Source organism: Beta vulgaris, chromosome 8 (assembly GCF_026745355.1).
Source record: "Beta vulgaris subsp. vulgaris cultivar EL10 chromosome 8, EL10.2, whole genome shotgun sequence".
Lineage (NCBI taxonomy): Eukaryota > Viridiplantae > Streptophyta > Magnoliopsida > Caryophyllales > Amaranthaceae > Beta > Beta vulgaris.
Genome location: NC_079209.1, coordinates 30,471,675 through 30,494,157, shown reverse-complemented (window position 1 = coordinate 30,494,157; position 22,483 = coordinate 30,471,675). Strand labels below are relative to the sequence as shown.

At 37.9% G+C, this 22,483-nt stretch overlaps 1 protein-coding gene across 14 annotated transcripts in view; it reads left to right on the top strand.

Annotated features, from left to right (window-relative positions):
• Positions 1-17,367, top strand: part of LOC104901188 (putative D-cysteine desulfhydrase 1, mitochondrial) — a 38,342-nt gene extending 20,975 nt beyond the window's left edge. Inside the window, exons 7-14 of one of the 14 annotated variants that reach the window (XR_008967221.1) lie at positions 1,914-1,971; positions 2,081-2,194; positions 5,521-5,618; positions 8,173-8,326; positions 8,501-8,560; positions 8,664-8,954; positions 9,337-9,822; positions 16,860-16,894. Coding sequence is in view for 2 of the 14 variants with exons in the window: in XM_010688739.4 (XP_010687041.1) it covers positions 1,914-1,971; positions 2,081-2,194; positions 5,521-5,618; positions 16,860-17,064 (475 nt within the window). In the remaining 12 variants the exon portion in view is untranslated. Of the gene's footprint in view, positions 1-1,913; positions 1,972-2,080; positions 2,195-5,520; positions 5,619-8,172; positions 8,327-8,484; positions 8,561-8,637; positions 8,955-9,336; positions 9,823-14,675 lie in introns of all 14 variants that reach the window. The other 13 variants (XR_008967219.1, XR_007268878.2, XR_008967222.1 and 10 more) reach the window with 13 other exon arrangements.
• The last annotated feature ends 5,116 nt before the right edge of the window (positions 17,368-22,483 follow it).

Sequence of the window (22,483 nt, the reverse complement as noted above, 5' to 3'; positions counted from 1 at the left end):
AATGAAGTGTTGCCTGTTGGAGTGTTGATGATTTCACACGGATGCGTGGGGTGAAAAAGTTTTGAGTTACATAGCTTGCATAAATATACATAAAGAAGGCCCAGTTTGGCAATTAGGAAGCTTAGAAGCCACCTGATCCTGAAAGAACCAATTTAATCCCAGTTTGACAGAAAACTACAGATAGTACATGTTGCTTGAGCTATACGTTATTACTATTACTCTCTCTATCCCTCTCTAGTAGGCCACACCCTTTTTCTCATGCCCCAGTATAATAGGCCAGTATGCATATATGGTAAGTCAAATTACGAACTTTCACATATTATTTTTGCTTCAAATAAAATCTGATGCGCCTTGTTCATGGTAACTGTTGAAATTTTCAAGGGTGAATGGTAAACAATCCAATTCCTTTGAAATGACCTTTAACACAATATGGCCCATTAAAGAGAGAGAGGGAGTAGCTACTTTTTTAAAAGCATAAACATTTTGTAACATCAAAGGATAAAATTTCCTAGTTGAGACATTTATGCTCCTTAAATTTGTCCTCCATACCAATGAAGAAACAAGATGGGTGGAATTCTTATTTTTCTGGTAACACATGTAATTACTAACAATATACAGTCGAGACTCGAAACTAATGTCTTCTTTATCTTTCAGAACCTGTAGTTTTCTCCATCTTTTGCCACATCCTTCTTTGTCGAGTTTTCCTTTGCTCATTGTTCCTTCTTGCACTCATCCTTTTTTTCCTTTCTTTATCAGTCATTGTCTGTGAGTTTTTATTCTATATAATTTTTTCAGGGTAAGGATTACAAGATTGCGCACCAGTTAGTCAATCCTTTGACAGAGCACCATTCCAAAAGTGCTACTGCTAACTCTTGTCAAACCTATTAGCTTACTCTGTTAACTATAACCTCTAATTGCCAAAGAATTCGAAGTTGGTGGAAGCCAAAATCTTTGACTTTGCTCCTACTCTAGGTAGCACAAAAATTACCATGCCGAAGGAATGTGACATCCTTGTTTCTATGGAAAAAAATCCTCACTCAGCACTGTTACGTCTCTAAGAGGCATAGGTGTGCCATGCTGCTGCATAGGTCTCTAAGCCACCACCAAAAACCATATGAGAAACCTGTCTTGGAGGCCACATAGTGTGCCTTGGTATGATTGTGTAGCAACTTTGACGAGTCCCATTGCTTAAGATAGTTATCAGACATCCATTACCACACTAGTCAGAAACTAGTACTTTTTTGAAATGATTTTCGTTCATGCATTTGCTTCTTGAAATATCTAAGGAGGTTACCATTGTAGTATAATAACACTGTAGGTTTCCTATTTATTTTTTTTATTTATTTTTTTGATTAGGAAATTAAGTCAGCCCAAGGCTAACCCCTACCAAGGCTACTAGCCTTGTAGGAACTACCAGCACATTGGCTGGTAAAGCATGCAAAGCATGCTAAGGAAATACCCCAACATAATGTTGGGGGTAAGGATCGAACCCCTGACCTCAAGGATCAGAGGGGAGTTCTCTACCACATGAGCTAGCTCCTCATCCTTCTGTAGGTTTCCTATGACATGTACTTTAAGAAGGATTGCAAATTGCCAATATGGGTAATGTTTCTTGAGTCCTCAAGATTTCCATTTACATAAAGTAACATGATTTTAAGCCACTATTAATTATATTGGCTAATAGATGTGAGAGGCACTTGATTTGAACTTAAAAGGACTTGTGTCGATTACTAACGATATTATTATTATGATAATTATTATTTTTATAATAATTATAATTATAATTATAATTATAATTATTATTAATTGTTGTTGTTGTTGAGAAAAAATAAGTTGACATCACATAAGGTGAATTAAACATAGCCTTTACTGACACTTTTTACTAATATTGTTCGTACTTGCGTTATGTTCAGTGGTGGTACGATTGCTGGTCTGTCATTGGGGTCATGGCTGAGTAATTTGAAGGCAAAAGTAGGTCTCACTTGACAAACTATGTCATTCATGTTAGGTTCATGCATTTCTTATGTTAGTTTCTGGCTTCCTGTATGTTTTGATGGTCTTATATTGCTTGGCTCTGCAGGTTCATGCATTTTCAGTTTGTGATGATCCGGATTACTTCTATGACTATGTTCAAGGCCTCCTTGATGGACTTAAGGCTGGAATCAGCTCTCGTGACATTGTGAACATTCAAAATGTATGTCCACTTATCTTTGTTCTGAACAATTTCTTATGTTAGTTTCTGGCTTCCTGTATGTTTTGCCTAATGCCGTGTCTAGTGGCGGATCCAGGAATTGGAAAATGGTTGGTCAAACTAACGCAAATCCGCAATACAACCAATGACCAATACATCAAAAAAAAATCATAAAAAGTTTCCAAAAGCAATAAATATTTATATTACAACCAAATAGTACTTAGAAAATATTACAATTGTTCTCGACGAGTTTTCATGTTATGATATCGATTCATAATATCACCTTTGCTAACATTCAAAAACAAATCTTTCTCTAAATAAGTAATCAAGCACTCATTCAACAAATAATCTCACATGCTATTACGCAATTTATCTTTCACTTGCGTCATTTAGAAAATACTTTTTCTACACTTGCAGTTGCAACGGAAAGAACCACCACCAATTTCAAAAGCAAGTAGACCCGATCATGCGTTTTGGACTTTACCGTTCAACAAGTTTCATTGAAAGCTCGCCACGACTCTTTAAATTCCAAAATCTCTCATAATCCTGTAAAACCAACAATGAAATTTTCAAGTGACCAATCAAAAAGTATCATTTCGGTACTTTAAAACTCATTGAGATAAAACTTGGCAAGTTTAATCAATTTTCTTTTGTGAAAGAAAGAAAATTGGTAATTAGGATTAAAACAAGACATACACACAAGTAGTTCCTTACTTATGTCCGGAATCCGATTCTCAAGTTCTTGCAATTGAAGGTCAATGACACTTTACAAAACTTCAACTCGAAAATGATGAAGATTTGTAACTTGTGGGCTCTTACCTTTAAATATCTTTTTCCCAGGAACATGATATCTCTCCTCCATGATGTCATATTTACCCATAAAAGAAGTAACTTTCTCAAGTGGTGTTGTGCACATTTTTGAGTTGAAAATTAATATCGAAAGTGCATGTTTTCTATCAATCAATGTTCAATCATTTAAGTATTTCATGAAAAAGAGTGTTAGAATGAATGATATCTAAACTAATAAAAGCTAAATTAAGATATGAATATAAATCTATTAATCAAAACCTAAGACATTCGTTCGCTCCAACATGCTTATACCAATCCCATAATACAATGCAATTCAATAATACTTGGATTACCAATCCAATAATACAATGCAATTCAATAATACTTGGATTAACAGTTGAATTATTAATACTACTGTCGGGTCTTAACACTCTTAAATCTAGATCTGCGATCCAGCCGCTAACATAATCAGATTAATATCTACCATAATATTGCGCAATTACATGAATTAAACTATATAAACAAATCAATTGGAATCACTCAAATATTAACCCAACCATTAAAGGAATTCGGAGCATAATAATTAAAAGTATAAACATGACTCTCCTCACTTTGCCCTAGAAAAGGATTACTCACTCATAAGGATGAAGAATGAAAATAGATTTATTTAGATATTCGTAATCATGAATTTAATGGAATCAATAAAGCAATAACAATCAATAATTCCTTAAAAACAAAATAATGATGGAAAGAAATAATCTTGCAGAACCTCAAACGATGTTGAAATCTAAAGTATGATGTCTCGGGCTCTTCAGAGAGAAAACTAAGAAAACGATAAAATAAGGGCTGAAATTAAGATGTCCTAGGTAAACTTTAAAAGTTCTTATCTATATAAATGAGTGAAAAGAGTTATATTAATGAAAGAAGTCTTTCATTAAAAATAAAGTCAATGTTGTCCGTGCAGCTTGCTCTGTAGTGGAAAGCTTTACCCATGCAGCATAGTCAGTGATAAAACAGCCCGCCCAATAGCATAGTGCAGGCCTGCCCAATTGCGCGGCTGAAGCGTCAATCGAGTAGTGAACCTTTCGCAATATAGTGCCGCAACAAATAAGATAATTGTGGCACGATAGAACCAATCTCGCCTAGTAGGGTAGTGCAGAGCCCTAAGTCTTGGAAAAAGACTTTTATGCCCTTTCTTCATGCTCGCAACTCTCCGTGGCCTCGGGATTGTATCTGGGACATCCAGAATCTTCTCTTAGAAGCTCCAAAACTCCTCCGACACGACTCTTTGAAAATTCCCCCTAAACCCTACGACTCTACACTGAAACAACAACCCACAATTAAACGGAGAAAGTTAGTAGAAAACGTGTCCTAATAGCATTGTTAGCACATAAAGTTATCCGGAAATGGGGGGGAAACCTTATATAAAATGAACATATCAAGTGTATCATGTATGATTCTTATAGTTTAGCAAAAACAAAGTCAAATTATTTTACTTTAGGCGTTGATGTTCAATGCAAATTTATTGTCATGGGATCGTTTAATAATAAGTTGACACGCAAGAGAGTCCTCGTCCTTTGGGATAGGATGTAAGAGATGTACCTCTATCATGTATTTATTGTGTATGATTAATGATGTGGTCTAGACACAAAATGTCTGCTTGATAGTGTTCATGTTGTTTTCCTTTTTATTTTTGTTTGGGGGGGGGGGGGGGGGGGAGGGTGGGTGTTCTGAAGGATGCTTCATCTCTTTCTTACTCTTATCCTCTTCTGACTTCACATTTTTGTCTTAATTCTCATTTAGTCGAATACTTGTATCAATTTTTTGGGTAGAAAATGTGCTAATGAAATCCAATTGATCACGTTATATTTTTACCTTGTTAAAGATCCTGATGACTGCTCCCTATGCTGTCTGAAGTATTGTATATCCATCAGTTTATAAATATGCATGTGTGTGTCTCAGACAAGAGAGTAGGTATCTTTTGCCTTGCAATTCAATTTGTAAGAATTAGCTCATAAGTGCTATGCTTGGGTATATTATATTGAGAAAAAAAACTTCAATTGAGGAGCTGCTAGGAACTCGAATGTAAATAAGCAAGAAGATGGAAAAGAGAAGGATATGAATGTCTAAAGATCAACTACAATCTTCCCATACTAGAGGGGAGGGAACTCTCAAAAGAACTACTTATTTGCTTCTCTATCTGTCACGACCAAATTACTCCATAACCAACTCTGGGGAATATTCCCCATTTCACCCTTTCTTCCAATGCCTAACGCATTACAATAATTCTGCAAGAGCATAATGAGCTAATGAGTAATGATGAATAATGCATTTTATCATTTTGATATGACTCTTTCATTTGGGAATGTAGTTGAGAATTATGTGCCTACACTATTCTCTGATAATATGCTATGGGGTGATCTCTTGTGGGTAGTTTTGAATTAATACGGTAGTCACTCTATTGGTTTAATCTAGGGAGTATCCAAGCAGAGTTGACGGTTTCATTTTAGTATTTCATAAGGAGTTGCTGATCTCTACAGGCCAAAGGTTTGGGTTATGCAATCAACACACAAGAGGAGCTTAACTTTGTCAAGGACATTGCTTCTGCTACTGGTGTTGTTCTTGATCCAGTCTACAGGTATGTATGTACATACATCAGACATATGTTACCGCGTTACTGGTTGATGTCTTGAGTCCTTAGTTCTGGGGAAAACGAGTCAGTTACATGGAAAGTAAATCCTTAAGTCTCACTGGAATAGGTCTCACATTATTTTAACAATATTTTAACAATCAAAGGTCATAATTTTAATTTTACTTAACAAACCAGAGTTTATTTAGTGCATCTAAAACAGCTTGAAACAAGCTGTAAAACAGAAGCTAGCCAGCTATATATTCCATCCTTTCCCTAAAGATCTTCCTACATTTACGTAATTCTCTATATTGTATAGGTTTGTTCCCTTTCCAGACTACCTTACTGATGTCGATTTGAAGGCTATCTTTGGAGTTCTTGATTAAAAGAACGAATCTTGAATGATTCTTGAACCAAGAAAGCAAATCTTGATAACACCAAAAAAAAAAAAAGCACACTGTTTTCTTCACGGATGGCTCTTTGGAATTTCCAACACTGAGCTTACCCTTCAACGCATCCATGACCTCTTGCGTCGTAGGCTTTGCATCCATGACTTCTTTAGACGAGCTAGGAAGTTCAGTTTCGTTTTTGAAGTATTTAAACTCACCAAAAGATGAGCCTTTATGTTGCCTCTCCAATTTGCACGCCAAAGAGCATACTTCATCAAACGTTGTAAGAGGTTGCACTCCACATAGTTACGCTAAGTTTTTGCTCAAACCAAGCACAAACTTCGCAATCTTTTGCTCTTCTTGATCTCTATAATCACAAGCTATGTAGAGGCGCTCAAAATCCTTAATATATTTCTTAAACACTCATGGAACCTTGCGTGAAAGAGTTGAATTTCAAAAACAAATCTTGCATGTGGTTTTGTGGCACAAATCTCTTTTTTATCTTTGTTTTCAATTCAGTCCATGTGTCAAGTGGTTCTTTTCCTTCGGAATCATTTTAGATTGAAGCGAATCAAACCAAAGGGATGCATACCTTACAAGCTTGAGGGTAGCATATATGAGAAGCGAGCATATTCATCAAGTTGCTTATGGTTGAAAGTCGATCCAACCTCCTCTCCGATGTGCCTCGGCATCTTCATCACCATCTTCACCCCTTATCTCCAGCATGGTTGCTTCCACATCAGCTTGCATATCCACGAGGTCCGCAAGTTTCTTTGGTAGGGCCGTAATAGTCTCCATAGTCTCCGGCATCTTGCACGAGTGAAACCCTCAAAATTCAATAAATTTCCTTTTTGATCCCAGCAGCCACAACAATTGATGTGGATTTGAAGGCTATCTTTCGAGTTCTTGATTAAAAGAACGATCTTGAATGATTCTCGAACCAAGAAAGCAAATCTCAGATAAAAAATCAACTATGATGCATAGGTACACCTCCCAGGGACCGTTTCACGTCCCGGGTACGGTACAGATTCGTCTGGGATTCGTACCCGAAACGAATCCATAGGGCCGGGTACGTGGGCTGTTCTTGGGGATGACAAATTCAAAGTCGGGGACGGGTTGGATATGTTTTCTACACTAAACCCACGTACCCAACAGGTTTGATGAAATGTCAGAGGCCCAAATTCACAATACATTCTAGGGTTTCATTTTCAAAATCCCAAAAATATCTCTTAACTCGTCTATGAAAAGTGCAAAGTTATGGGATTCATCGCCGCCTCGCCACCCGCCGGTCACCGGCCGTTTCGAAGTTCACCGGTCTTCTCGCCGGTCGTTTTATTCTCCTTTGAGTTGCCCCTCGTTTCTTCTCCTTCGAAGTTCTTCTTCTTGACTCTCGCCGATTTTCTTCTTCGTCGGAGTCCCGTCGCTATTCTTCAACCTTCGTCGCTCCTGCCTCCTCATTTCTTTATTCTTCTTAAGAGCTAAGCTATTAAGAATGGAGATAGGCACTAGGCAGAAGAGCATAAAGCACATGATTTTTAGAGGACACTGGTACAGGTGTACACCAATACACCATCTTTAAAAAAATAGATGTAGTGTTGTTTAATATTTTTGTACAAAAAACTAACTTAATGCTTTTTTTTGTACAGGTGTACACCACCTTTTTTTTAATGACTTCTATTGTTCTTTTAATCTTTACCTAAACTAACCCCATATAGTCATATATTCTAGGGAGGAAGAAAACTTATTATTTATATTTTTACATGTATATTGTTTAATATTTTTGTATAAAAAGTAAATGGCTAGTATATCTATTAAAAATAACTCAAGATATTGTTTGATGCATAATCTAACCTTAAATTTTTGATGCATAATATAACCCCATTTAACCATAAAAAATTAAAAATTCAATGGTTAATATATTAAAATTTACCAAAAATATGCGATTTAATTATCTTAGTTAAATTAACTGAGTCTTAGTGTTCTTTTGCTCCAAGTATGCCAAGTAGTAGTTTCCTTATTTCATTTAGGCGTGTAAGGGGATTTGGGGCTGATTTGTTGTTTCGTTAAGTTCTCCTTTAATCTCTCCCGGAATCTAAGGGATTATGATGCAAGGTCCTTGGTTGTATTTCTTAAAATACTTAGGACTAATTTTCGGTTCTTGCAAGTACTTGCAGGACAAGTTTCGAATATTATAAATGGATACACCATGCTACCATTCAAGGCATGAGTGATTTTGAGTAAAAAGAATTCGAGTGCTTATTGCATTGAATATTTGGTCGTTGTACTAAGAACATACAAATCGTGATTTGTGTGCATCTCCTAAACGAGGTTGGTGAGAGATCCTCTAGTTCTCGAGGGAACAAGAGCTTTTCTTTGTTTATTTTTACTTCTTATTTTTGAGTTTTCAATCATAAAACACCATAAAAACGTCACTTAGATCCTAGGGTATTACATTGTGAATTTTTCGGACTTCAAATTCATATCAGTTTGGTATCAGAGCAGTGCGATTGTAGAGACGCGTGAGGGAGCGTGCAAGCTTGGATTGGGCTGAAAATTTGGCTGGTAATAGTAGACATCTTAAAGTTTATTGTGTTAAAATTTCGTAGTAATCCGTTTAGTAACGAACTCACATTAAGCAGAAACGTTTGACGAAAATTCCTGACAGTTGAAATCAACATGGGAGAATCCGAGGCACTTAAGGCTTGGATGACAACTATGGTGGATAAGACGACTGCAGAAGTGGCTGAGCTTCTTGATGCATGACTGGAGGACTATGAGACACAGACCAACGACAATTCCATACTCCTAGATAAACTCACAACCGAAAGGATAGGAGCAAAGAACCATTAAGAATCCGAATTGAAACTTGGGGATCTTTCGGAATTCAATGGATTGAAGGACCCTCAGACTCATTTCAATTGGGAAAGGAGGGTTGAACGCATGTTTGATCACAAAGGTATGGATGATACTCAACATTTTAATCATACTATACTTAAACTTAATGAATATGCATATGATTGGTATGACTCTTTTCAAGTGCAAAGAGTGAGAGATGGGAAGGAAAAGATTAAAACTTGAACTTCATTAAAATCGAAATTGAGAAACTGGTTTCTTCCCAAGTCCTATAAGCAAGAATTGTATCTTAGGCTAAGTTATTTTCAACAAGATCATCTTTCTATGGCTGAATATGTGATCGAGTTTGAGAAATTATATTTGGCATGTGGATGTAAGGAAGAGGAGCAAAAAATGACCTAAATTTCTGTTTGGAATGAATAAGCCTAATGCTAATCTTGTTGAATTGCAAACTTATAACACGTGTGATGAGTTGTGTCAATTAGCAAGTAAAGTGGAAAGGCAGCAAAAAGAAGCTTAAAAGCAGGAAGTTTCGACCTTCTTCTACCCCTAAAAATGAAACCACATTCTCTTCAAAGATTGACACTTTAGAGAAAGGGAAGGCTGTAGAAACGACAGTGGTGACAGATTTTAAGGCAAAGGAAAGGGCTTTAACTCCGGGGCAACAAAGCATGAAGGACCGTATGTGTTTCAAGTGCAAGGGTTTTTGTCACCTTCAACGAGAGTGTCCAAATAAACTCTTGGTTTCCTACGAGGATCACCAAGTCTTGCTTGCTTCACTTGAGAAGGACAAGGAGCGTGCCTCCTTGGACAACGTGGTTTCTGCTTCTTTTTAGGACTCTACCCCCATGTTTGAACCGGAATAAGAGCATCACAACTTGATCCTTGCAAGACTTTAATGGCTACTCCCCAAGCTTCACTTGAGCAAGAGCAAAGGGAAAATTTGTTCCAAACATGTTGCCTCGTCAATGGTAAGACTTTTTCAGTTATTGTTGATAGTGGTTCATGTAGTAACGTGTGTGTTGTTTCTATGGTGAATGATGCACGATTGCCTACTCAACCACATTTAAACCATACAAGTTTTTAGTTGGTTGGATGCTCCTAGTGGTGTGTGGGTTAATAAGCAAGCCCTTGTCTCTTTTCAAATTGGAGGATACATGGACAGATTGTGGTGTGATGTGGTACCAATGACGGCTAGTTCTTTACTTCTTGGGCGTCCATGGCAGTGGGATAAGAGTGTGATTCATCATGGGAGGGACAACATATGTTCGGCTCTTATGAATGGGGAAAGAAATGGTTTGAAACCACTACCGCCTAAGCATGTTCCTATGGTCAATGAGGAGAGTGTTCGGGGTGCTTTGCCTACGTCCTTAGATGCTGCTCCTAAGGGTGCTCATACTTGTTTAAGCTCATGTAGGAATGAAGTGCTAGAGGCGCCTACAACAAAGAAGAGATCCTAGGGTATACATTGTGAATTTTTTGGACTTTAAATTCATATCACAACTAAAACAAACTAGAAGTCTAAAGCAAGTAAATTACATAGTTTCCTAAGAGCATAGACAATGGTTGATCGAAAAATTTGAATCATCAATTATTTTAATATTTCCTCACTTCCACCTCACTTATAAACTATCATTAATTTTTATGCTTTTTTTACCCATAATGGATGATCTACAATTTTGGGCTTTTTAACCATTGGATTTGTTATAACGGACGTGAGAGAGAAACAAATAATGAATGCAAAAACAATAAAAACAGACAACAGATTTACGTGGTTCACCAATTTGGCTACGTCCACTGCAGAGAGGGAGAGAATATTTTATTATGTGAGGAAAACCAGATTACAGAGAGAAAAGAGACTAATTCGCCGCTTAAAACCTAGGTATAGATAACCAATTTATACTTAGCGGCTCAAAAACGCGTTTCCGCGTTATCCGCCGACCCGCCTGGGCGGTCCGAGCGAAATTCGGTCGGGCGGTCCCCAGATTTCCCAGAATAGCTTGCGCGCCCGACCGGGCGAGATCCGCCCGACCGGGCGAGGACGAAAACAGTTTCGTCAATTCTTCGTAAAACTGACATAACTTTCTCGTTTCTCAACGGAATTGGGCATATGACCTATCGTTGGAAAGCTCTTGGAACAAGCTATCACCTCCACTTTGAATCACCTCAAAATCATTTATAAATTGAGAGATATATCCATTCAAAGTCAGCCTTATGTCATTCCTTCTTCACGCATTCTACCAAACACCTTCAAGGCACCATTCAAGTCACTATTCTTACAAATCTCTACCTTGACTTGAATCCTCTCACAATAAGCCAGAAAACAGATGCATTGATCACAACGCCAGAATCTCCCTACACCAGATTTGTCCCAACAGACAACCAAACCAGATTAGTCCCTAAGGACCCCAGAATTGCCCTAAGAGGGCAACTAACAATCACGAACAGCTTTTAAGTCCAAGCAACCTTGGAACTTACCCTGTGGAATCAGATTTGAACAGATGTGTTCCTTATACTCTTTCCTAGCACAAGTAACACCTTCCTTGGACAACCCAAAAATATTCACCTCTCCGACATACAGTGCAAAACCCACCATGTCTTACAACTGTCCCTTTGCGGAGAGTCCCCAAAGATTTCATGCTGACCAAGAGTCAAGTTTGACTGACCCAATGATGACGAAGAACACGGAATTTCAGATTCAGATTGTGAGTGTTGACAGATTTCTCCTTGACGTGAACCACCACTCCAACCTAGAGTGCCTCTGTGCTCCACTTGTTTCTCAACACTATCACAAACAGCCAATGTAGCAACCCCAGACTCAGACAACGTAGACCCTTGCAACACATACAATGTCTCCCGTTTAACCCCTTTCAGGATCATCTTCGAACCACTGTAGACATACAACCCTCCACCCTCACCTTTGAAACTGAACCCTTTCTTGTCTAACAGACTAAGTGAAATCAGATTCTTTGTGACCTGTGGAACATGCCTAACATCATTCAAAGTACAAACTTTGCCATCACATGTCCTAATTCTGATGGACCCTATACCAACTGTCTTACAGACCTCACTATTGGCCATAGTAACACTTCCATCAACCTGTTTATAGTTCATAAACCACTCCCTGCGTGAACACATATGACAAGACGCTCCAGAATCTAAAACTCACACATCACTGCAATGTGTTTGTTCATTAGCAATTAAAGCAATATCATCATCAGAACTGAAATTTTCTGGTGCAACGGCAGCAGAACCAGACCCAGATTCATGTGACCCAGATTTATTTTTCCTTTTAGTTTTCCAATGCCCCGTTTCCTTACAGTAATTACAGACATCACTAGATTTAGGACCTCTAGAAGACGGTTTCCTGGATTTTTTCCGTGAATTCTCCGGTCCATTACTACTGGCTACTAATCCAGCAGCCTGACCGACTGTACCAGATGCCTTATGGCGCAATTCCCTAGTATGCAAAGATGATCTAACTTCTTCTAGGGACACAGAATCTTTACCAACAATGAAAGATTGCACAAAATTTTCATACGATATAGGTAAAGAAACAAGCAGGATTAAAGCGGCATCCTCATCCTCCACCTTCACATCAATATTACGCAATTCTAATAAAATTGTATTTAATTGATCTAGATGATCTCTAAGAGGCATACCTTCCTGCATTCGCAGACCAAACAGACGTTGCTTCAAAAGCAACTTGTTAGTTAGAGATTTTGTCATATACAAACTCTCTAATTTCAACCACAGACCAGATGCGGTTTCCTCCTCCGCGACTTCAGTGATTATGTCATCTTCCAGACACAACATAATCGTTGAATGAGCCTTCTCCTCCAGAACGGCCATCTCAGCGGTGACTGAATCCGTTGCTTTCTTTGCCAACGGTGCCCACAACCCCTGTTGCTTCAGTAAAGCCCGCATCTTGATCTGCCACAGACTAAAACTATTTCTCCCAGTAAATTTATCGATTTTGACATTCACCCCAGACATCTTTCTCACACAAATCGATCACCAAAGCTCTTGATACCAGTTTGTTATAACGGACGTGAGAGAGAAACAAATAATGAATGCAAAAACAATAAAAACAAACAACAGATTTACGTGGTTCACCAATTTGGCTACGTCCACGGCAGAGATGGATAGAATATTTTATTATGTGAGGAAAACCAGATTACAGAGAGAAAAGAGACTAATTCGCCGCTTAAACCTAGGTATACCTAGGTATAAATAACCTATTTATACTTAGCGGCTCAAAAACGCGTTTCCGCGTTATCCGTCGACCCGCCCGGGCGGTCCGGGCGAAATCCGCCCGACCGGGCGGTCCGGGCGAAATCCGCCCGACCGGGCGGTTCCCAGATTTCCCAGAACAGCTTGCGCGCCCGACCGGGCGAGGACGAAAACAGTTTCGTCAGTTCTTCGTAAAACTGACATAACTTTCTCGTTTCTCAGCGGAATTGGCCATATGACCTATCGTTGGAAAGCTCTTGGAACAAGCTATCACCTCCACTTTGAATCACCTCAAAATCATTTATAGATTGAGAGATATATCCATTCAAAGTCAGCCTTATGTCATTCCTTCTTCACGCATTCTACCAAACACCTTCAAGGCACCATTCAAGTCACTATTCTTACAGGATTGCTTTTCTCAATGCCGTTAGATTATTGCCAACTCACCATACATGGGGCCTACCATTTATTTTCTTTCATGAGCTTTCTCTATGATCCAACAATGATCAGATAATTGTAATGATCTGATTATCCTTATTCTCTCCTCCTTTTTTCTCTCTCCTAATTCTTTATTATATTTTTCTCCCTCTCTCCCCATGATCTAGCTTGTAGATCATGCAATGGGCTGACTCTAACAGAATTAGAAAACTACATAAGTGTCCTGATAGAAGTAGGACTTGTCACAATGATGCTACTCGCACGCATCACTTACCCCACTTGTTGGACCCACATAATTTTACACACTCTCACCACATTATCTCTTCTAGTTAAGTAAACAAAAAGGTCTACTTTTACACTCTCTCTCCTTGCCTCGTCACCTATTCTATTGCTGAAGTAGGAAGATCATTAGGAAATGGTAGGAGTATATGTGTGTGAATGCAAGATAGTTTTAAGGCAACCAAAGATATTATCTTTCCCAGCTCCCATATTTGCCCCCAAGATTTGGGAGGGGGGGGGGGGGGAGGCTAAAGGCCTTGCCTTCTGTGTTTCTTACTTTGTCACTGAAAATCTACTTCCTATGCTCTCCTGTGCATGTTCCCCAATTCCCTCTTCCCCCTTTTTCCTATATCGCTAGTTCACTACTATGTCCCTTGTGTATAATAAGCAAATGTACTGTACTTAATAAACTAAGCCTGTTACAGTAGTTCCTTAATGTACTTCCCATCTTTATATCATAGGACTGTAACAATTTAACAATTAACAAACTTGCATTGTAGGTCCCACAATAGTTTCTTTTGGAGGATTTACATGATATATATTACTGAAATGCATATTATCAACCCACAACCAACTTAACTACTAAAAGAATGAACGTTTAATTATCCATTGAGGAGTTGAAGCCTTAGTAGTATAGGTCTTTGGTTTTTCACATTGCAACGTCATTTGTAATTGTATAAGGTTAGACAAGATTAATCATATGAGCTGTTGCTAATTAGTCATGCTGCATGGTTTTCTTGTTAGCTTTTGGTGATGCTGATTGTGTTAATTGACCATTCTGTATGTAACTTGATGCATTAAAATGATAAGCAATCATGGGGTAAACCGACTTGTTTTTCTTACGCTTCTTCATGGGGACTCTATCCAAATGGAGAGTTGCCGCAGATGTTTCTGGACCCAGACAAGAGAGGGGACTAAGGAGAAAGAGAGAAAGTGAGGAAAAGACAAATGGTTATTTTAGAACTCATCGTGCAGCTTCGTGAATAGCATTATATGAAAGATATATGGCTTAGCCATCAAGATAACTTAGTTTTGATAATCAGGTGCAGCCCTGCACCTATGTCTACTTCTGGGAAAACTTTTACCGCCAGCAAATGTTGATCCAAGTCTGATTATTTGGAGGTGTCTCTACTCCCCATAATGAACGTGCAACTTTTTCTTGTTTAGCCAATCGATTTCACTTTTGAAGTATCTTATTGTGGCATGGATATCTTCCAACCTCTTTTCAGTTTTCTATATGCCACTTTGTCCAGGCTTGTAATTGACAATGAATACCCATTTGAGAAACATAGAGCTTAGCCCCCATAACTTTTTTAACCCCCGAGCAATGTTGTTAAAATCGAGATTCTAGTTTGAATCGAAAACAACATTTATAATCGAATCGTAAAATCGAATCGTAGAATCGTAAGATTCTACAAACATGTATAATCAAGATATTGCACTCAATCTTCATTGAATATGCTAAATTATAAGTTAAAAGACCTAAAAATTGGAAAAAATAGTTGTTTACCCACTATATTGGCCTTGCCTTCTATGTGTTTCTTACTTTGTCACTGAAAATCTACTTCCTATGCTCTCCTGTGCATGTTCCCCAATTCCCTCTTCCCCCTTTTTCCTATATCGCTAGTTCACTACTATGTCCCTTGTGTATAATAAGCAAATGTACTGTACTTAATAAACTAAGCCTGTTACAGTAGTTCCTTAATGTACTTCCCATCTTTATTATCATAGGACTGTAACAATTTAACAATTAACAAACTTGCATTGTAGGTCCCACAATAGTTTCTTTTGGAGGATTTACATGATATATATTACTGAAATGCATATTATCAACCCACAACCAACTTAACTACTAAAAGAATGAACGTTTAATTATCCATTGAGGAGTTGAAGCCTTAGTAGTATAGGTCTTTGGTTTTTCACATTGCAACGTCATTTGTAATTGTATAAGGTTAGACAAGATTAATCATATGAGCTGTTGCTAATTAGTCATGCTGCATGGTTTTCTTGTTAGCTTTTGGTGATGCTGATTGTGTTAATTGACCATTCTGTATGTAACTTGATGCATTAAAATGATAAGCAATCATGGGGTAAACCGACTTGTTTTTCTTACGCTTCTTCATGGGGACTCTATCCAAATGGAGAGTTGCCGCAGATGTTTCTGGACCCAGACAAGAGAGGGGACTAAGGAGAAAGAGAGAAAGTGAGGAAAAGACAAATGGTTATTTTAGAACTCATCGTGCAGCTTCGTGAATAGCATTATATGAAAGATATATGGCTTAGCCATCAAGATAACTTAGTTTTGATAATCAGGTGCAGCCCTGCACCTATGTCTACTTCTGGGAAAACTTTTACCGCCAGCAAATGTTGATCCAAGTCTGATTATTTGGAGGTGTCTCTACTCCCATAATGAACGTGCAACTTTTTCTTGTTTAGCCAATCGATTTCACTTTTGAAGTATCTTATTGTGGCATGGATATCTTCCAACCTCTTTTCAGTTTTCTATATGCCACTTTGTCCAGGCTTGTAATTGACAATGAATACCCATTTGAGAAACATAGAGCTTAGCCCCTATAACTTTTTTAACCCCCGAGCAATGTTGTTAAAATCGAGATTCTAGTTTGAATCGAAAACAACATTTATAATCGAATCGTAAAATCGAATCGTAGAATCGTAAGATTCTACAAACATGTATAATCAAGATATTGCACTCAATCTTCATTGAATATGCTAAATTATAAGTTAAAAGACCTAAAATTGGAAAAAATAGTTGTTTACCCACTATATTGGCAATAACTAACAATATATATCTCTTATTTTCTTTGTTAGCATGATTTAAACTTGCGAGGTTTTCGTTAGTCAACAGAAATGTATATAATCGTCCAGAATTGCGAATCGAATCGTCTACCATATTTTGAATCGTAAAATCGTAAGATTTTAAGATTTGAATCGCGATTTTAATAACTTTGCCCCCAAGATTTATTTACTATGGTGCATCTAGTCAAGTCAAGAAACTATATCTTTCTCCAGTATTATGTTATCTTTTTTCACTTTACAGTGGAAAAGCTGCTTTCGGGTTAATGAAAGATATGACTGAAAATCCTAAGAAGTGGGAAGGCAGAAGGATCCTGTTTATACACACAGGAGGCCTACTCGGTCTCTTTGACAAGGCTGACGAGTTGGTCAAATTGGTTGGAAATTGGAAGCAAATGCAGCTCCACGAGTCTGTACCCCGCCAGGATGGTATCGGGAAAATGTTCTAAAGAAAATAATTTCAATCACAAGACAGTAGAACAATATCTTTCATGTCGATGAATGTAGTTCCTAGTTCCTAGTTGGATTAGAGTGCTATTTTTGGAAGGCTTGGATTGAGTTTGCTATTGTATCGTGATCTAGGATTCTGATTCACATGCACAATTTGCTAAAACTTGTATTTTAGTTATGGTTCCTAGATTTGTTATTCCCAATCGTCTTGGTGAGCATTTCAGGAAGGAATTGTGTTTCAAGACATTTGCGCCAATTACTAAATATTAATAGGAAATACTATGGAGATATTTATTATGTTATTTTAGTTATTCATAATTACTTAAAGAATAATTATTATGATAGTAGGTTATAACTAGATTGGGCTTATAACTAAACTAATCTAATCTTATTATGTCGCATAAGTAAGCAGCTGATTGAAATAACAATTAGATTGTGGCCTGTCAAGGACAGTATTAGGGAAGGATTTTCTTCTATTGTTTAACCTAATAAATCTCGTAATATAAAGGTTACAATATTAGGGTTTTAGGAGATCAATTGATAAAGTGTGTTTGACACAAAAGGGGAAAACAAAACCCTAACATGTTACAATTAGGGCCCTTCCTAATCAAACCAAGAGATAAATATCTTCCTTCACTTCCATTTTAGCAAACTCGGGGCTTTTAATTGGTGCTTGTGGATCAAGTAGAGGAGCAACAAGTGGAGTTTTTTTATCTCAAATAACAAGCATATATACTTGTGGAAATCATGTTTCAAGGGTTTTAACTCTTAACTATTATAATGATTCATATTATTGTTGTTATGCATGTGATCTTGTTATTGATATTGGAAAATAGTTTTTTGAAGTTTTGTTGTTTGCATTTATATATTCCTATAATGATATCAGTTTAAGCCTCATGCATAATATTGATTATTATTATATGTAATTCTATTAGTTTAATTCAATTAGGGAAGGACTTGAATATGAATATGGATTAATTTGCATAATTGATACATTAATATTATGCTCGAATTTTTTATTTTAAGACATAAGGTCTCATTTTTACCAAGAAAAATAATTGTTACTTGTTCTTCATTTTTCCACCTTTCATTAAATAATTCAGTTTTTTCACCAACTACCCTCGAGTTTTCAGAATATCACCAGGTACGCCCAAGTTTCATGGTAATACATCAAAATTAACCTACCTAAACCCTAACCCTTAACCTTATTTCCCTATGACCACCACCACACCCCCCTACCACCTCCCCTAACCTTATCCCTGCAAACCACACTCAACCCCGACTCCGCCACCCACGCACCCCCTACTAGCGCCACCCATCCCCACCCACCCCTGCCAGCCCCACCGAGCCCACCCCCTTGCCAGCCCTGCCTAACCCCCCACCAACCCCTGCACCATGCAAAATCCCTACATCCCCTCCACTCCCCTTCGATTTTCGTAGCCCCCTCCACCACATTCACCCCATCCCCCTTCCATTATAACTAGTTGTTCGATCGAAACGCGATTCGAATTATCCGCAATGGTGCTAAGCGTGTCCCAACTACAACTCCTCAGTACTGCGTAACCTTCCGAAGCAAAGGATACCACTGTTATAGGTGTGATTTTGCGACGTCTCTGATTTGCCTTGCTATCGTGAACATAGTTTGGTGAGTCGACGCGGTGCGGAGCATAAAACGAAAGCGGGTTGGGGGTTTCGGAAATTCGAAGCGGGTGGGGGGTTGCAGGGGTGGGGGAGGGGTGGGGGGCTGCAGGGTTTGGGGAGGTTGTGGTTCTTGACTATTGGTTAGGGGTTAGGGTTAGGGTTAGGGTTAGGGTTAGGGTTAGGGGTTAGGGGTTATGATACTCTCAAGAACTATATTTGAAAACACATAACAACAATAAAACTCTTACATACCTCTCCATTAAACTCTTCACAATGTGGTGGTCCTTATGTCAATAAATGAACATTATTTTATATTATGATCAAAGTTATTTCAATAAAGTTATTCATCTAAATTATATGTGGATCTTTAGAAATACTTATAGCACTTATATCATCACAACTATGTCTAATTTTGTAGTCACGAAGTTGTTGATTTATCCATAACATTTGGAAACAACATGCTTCGGTAGCAACACACTCATCTTCTATGCTATGGATAATGCAACAGTGTTTTATTTCTTGGTACTCCAACAAACTAAACTATGATCTGGGAACTGTACCATACCTGAGGTTCTTTATTTACCAAATCTCCAGCATAATCTGCGTGCAAATCCTTGAAGCTCAAACGTGTCACTCCTTAGATAGAACAGGTTTAGGTCATCGATTCCCTTCAAGTATCTCAAGATCTTTTTTACAACTGTTAAGTGACATTCCTTTGGATCAGATTGAATCCTAGCACACAATCCACCAATAAAAACAATGTTTGGTCGACTTGCAATTAGATGCAACAAGGAGCCAATCAAACCTCTCTTCTGATCCACCATTGTTCCTATGGAATCCTCATCTAGCCTAGTTGCAGTTCCCATATGTGTATGGTTGATCTTAGAATTTTCTTAGCCAAACTTCTTAATTAATTCTTTGATATATTTTTGTTGATGAACAAAAATACCTTTATTATTTGTTTGATTACTAACCCAATGAAGAAATTTAACTCATCCATCATGCTCATTTCGAATTCGTTACTCATTAGATCTGCAAAGTACTTGCATAATGATTCGTCAGTAGCACCAAATATAATGTCATCAACAAAAATCTGGACAATCAATAACTCAACGTTTTTGAATTTTAGGAATAATGTTTTGTTAACCCTACCTCTTTTAAAATCATTTTGATCACCTTAGAAAATTTTTCATACCAAGCTATAGGAGCTTGCTTAAGTCCATACAGAACCTTATCTAGTTTAAAAACTTGATCTGGAAAATCATAATTTCAAAATCCGGGTGGTTGTTCCACATAGACTTCCTCTTTGATATGAATGCTCAACTGGAGTAATTCAACACTCAAAGGAAAACGTCCAACTTGAACAAAGTAATGGAAAATCCTAAATTTATAACAAGAAACAAGGATATTTCTTATTGAATGATCACTTTTGAAACACTCAAAAAGAATCTTAAACACATTCAAACCACTCCTGAAATTAAGTTGTTTAAACACTATTAAGATCAACACTCTTGTAAATCTGATTAATGGTCGAAGTTAATTGAAAAAACAATTAAAATCAATGACAAAAAAGTTTTTGTGTAAATCATTCATACTCTTGTAAGGTAGTGCAACATCCCCGTTGACCCGAACCCTCCTTCATTTAGTTAAACTCAAGATTAGGGAAAATCCACAAGGTTCGACTCGACGGGAGCGCTACCGCCGCACTTATATCCTTGGAAATAAATGCAAGACTAGATTAAAGCATACTAAACTCAAATTAATTAATCCTTACAACCAAGTAAATCGTTCATGAAATATTACTAATTACTTAAGTGTTTTAGAGTTCCAGCGCAAGTCGTAAGCTAAGTGGATGACAACTCTAATGACCTCCCTTTTGTTCCCCTGTCGATCACCCACCTGCACAAATACATTGAAAAGAAGCAAGAGAGACAAGCTCCCAAAAAATCAGAAAAACTGAGTAATTACAACTCCATCCCATAAAATACTTAAGTTGAAAGTACTTTGTAGAATAGTAGACTAACAGGTTTAGAAATCGTAGTACATATACACATTTATATACACCGAATAATCATATAATTAATTCAATTCATTCAGTTATTCAATGAGAGGAAAGAAAACGCCAGTAAGCCAGGGTTAATCCCTTGTAACCACTTACTTCAACATTATAGGCCGAGCTCAATCCCCTGTAACCAACTACGGATAACGTAATGCCATAATAATAGAGTCTATAGAGTGCACACCCCTTCTATTTGGATCACAACAAGATAAAAGGAAGACAACAAACATAAAACCAGCTTAGTAACAAGATAACCTGTAGGGGGCCGCTGAACCTCCCATACAAGGCAACCTGTTCGTCATTTACCTTCGATATTTCACTTTTAGTGTTTGACAACTTTTAATTCAAGTCATCACATAAAAAATGTATGCATTTTCGACATCTTGTTCAATCAAATGTGAACATATTTAATCCAATATGATCTCAATCCATACATAGCGGTTTCAATATTTCATTTCATAAACACAACCCTCACTTGAGTTCATTCAGCACTCTAACGCATAATTATTTAATTATCACAAGTGTCTACTAGTTCCAACTTTCATAAAATCTCAATAATAGCAATAGCAATGGCAATGGCGATGGCGATGGCGATGGCGATGGCGATGGCGACGGCGACGGCGACGGCGACGGCGACGGCGACGGGGACGGCGACGGAGACGGCGACGGAGACGGAGACGGCGACGGAGACGGCGACGGTGACGGCGACGGCGATGGCGACGGCGATGGCAATGGCAATGGCAATGGCGATGGCAATGGCAATGGCAATAACAATAATGCTAGACTCGTAAAATACTGCTATTCCCACAACAGGTTCTTCAAAAGGAGACTTGTGCAACAATACCTTAACCCAAATAACCCGAACTTGAGCTATGCTTTCGAACCTGCAAATAAGGGACCCACCCTGGAGGTTTAGGTGGTATTTCCTCATTCGAAGCGTAAGTCAGGTATCAAGAGTAGTAAAGGAAACCGTTAGAGAGACAGAGAATTGTGATAGAGTAACAGTACACTGCTTTGAAAACGTACCTTTCTCCTGATTTCAAGGACTATATATAGTGTCTGAGATAACTATTATATCTTGAGGTCACCCTAATTTGGGAACACCTGACTGGCTAAGCAATGGAATCATGATACGTGACAGACATTTATTGGAGAGTACACATCATCGAACTTTATGCAAATGCCCCTTTGCGACCCTGGTCCTAAGTACAAACTAGGACAGAAAGATGGACATGTACTTCTCCCAATGCAGGAAAGGTACGTGTATGCTCCTGATAGATCCACGTGTCCAAGTTAGAGCCGTTTATCTTTAGGCTACAACATTTGCCCCTAAAAGAGGTTTTTTACTGTTTGGGCGCTAAGATGGTTAAAATTCTCTTTCAACTTAAGAGAACTGCTTTACTTTTTTGAAAAATGAAGAAGGCGCCAATTTACCAGTGTCTACCGGTCAACTCTCAAGGGTTTTTTGAATACAACGTTTGTTTTTACTCGAAGGGGAGGTCATTTTAACCTCCCTATAAATATGAGCTTTTGTTCTTTCTGAGTTCATTTCACACCTTGAGAGAATTTTTCTAGAGAGAGAGAGACTCTGCCCATTTCTTACCGGATTTCTAGAGAGAGGAAGTGCATCCGTCCAAGATCTCAAAAACCTTCAACATCCGTCCGAGTAACTTAACAGGTATCCCTTCCTTCTTCTTGTTCTCAATTTTTACTTTTCT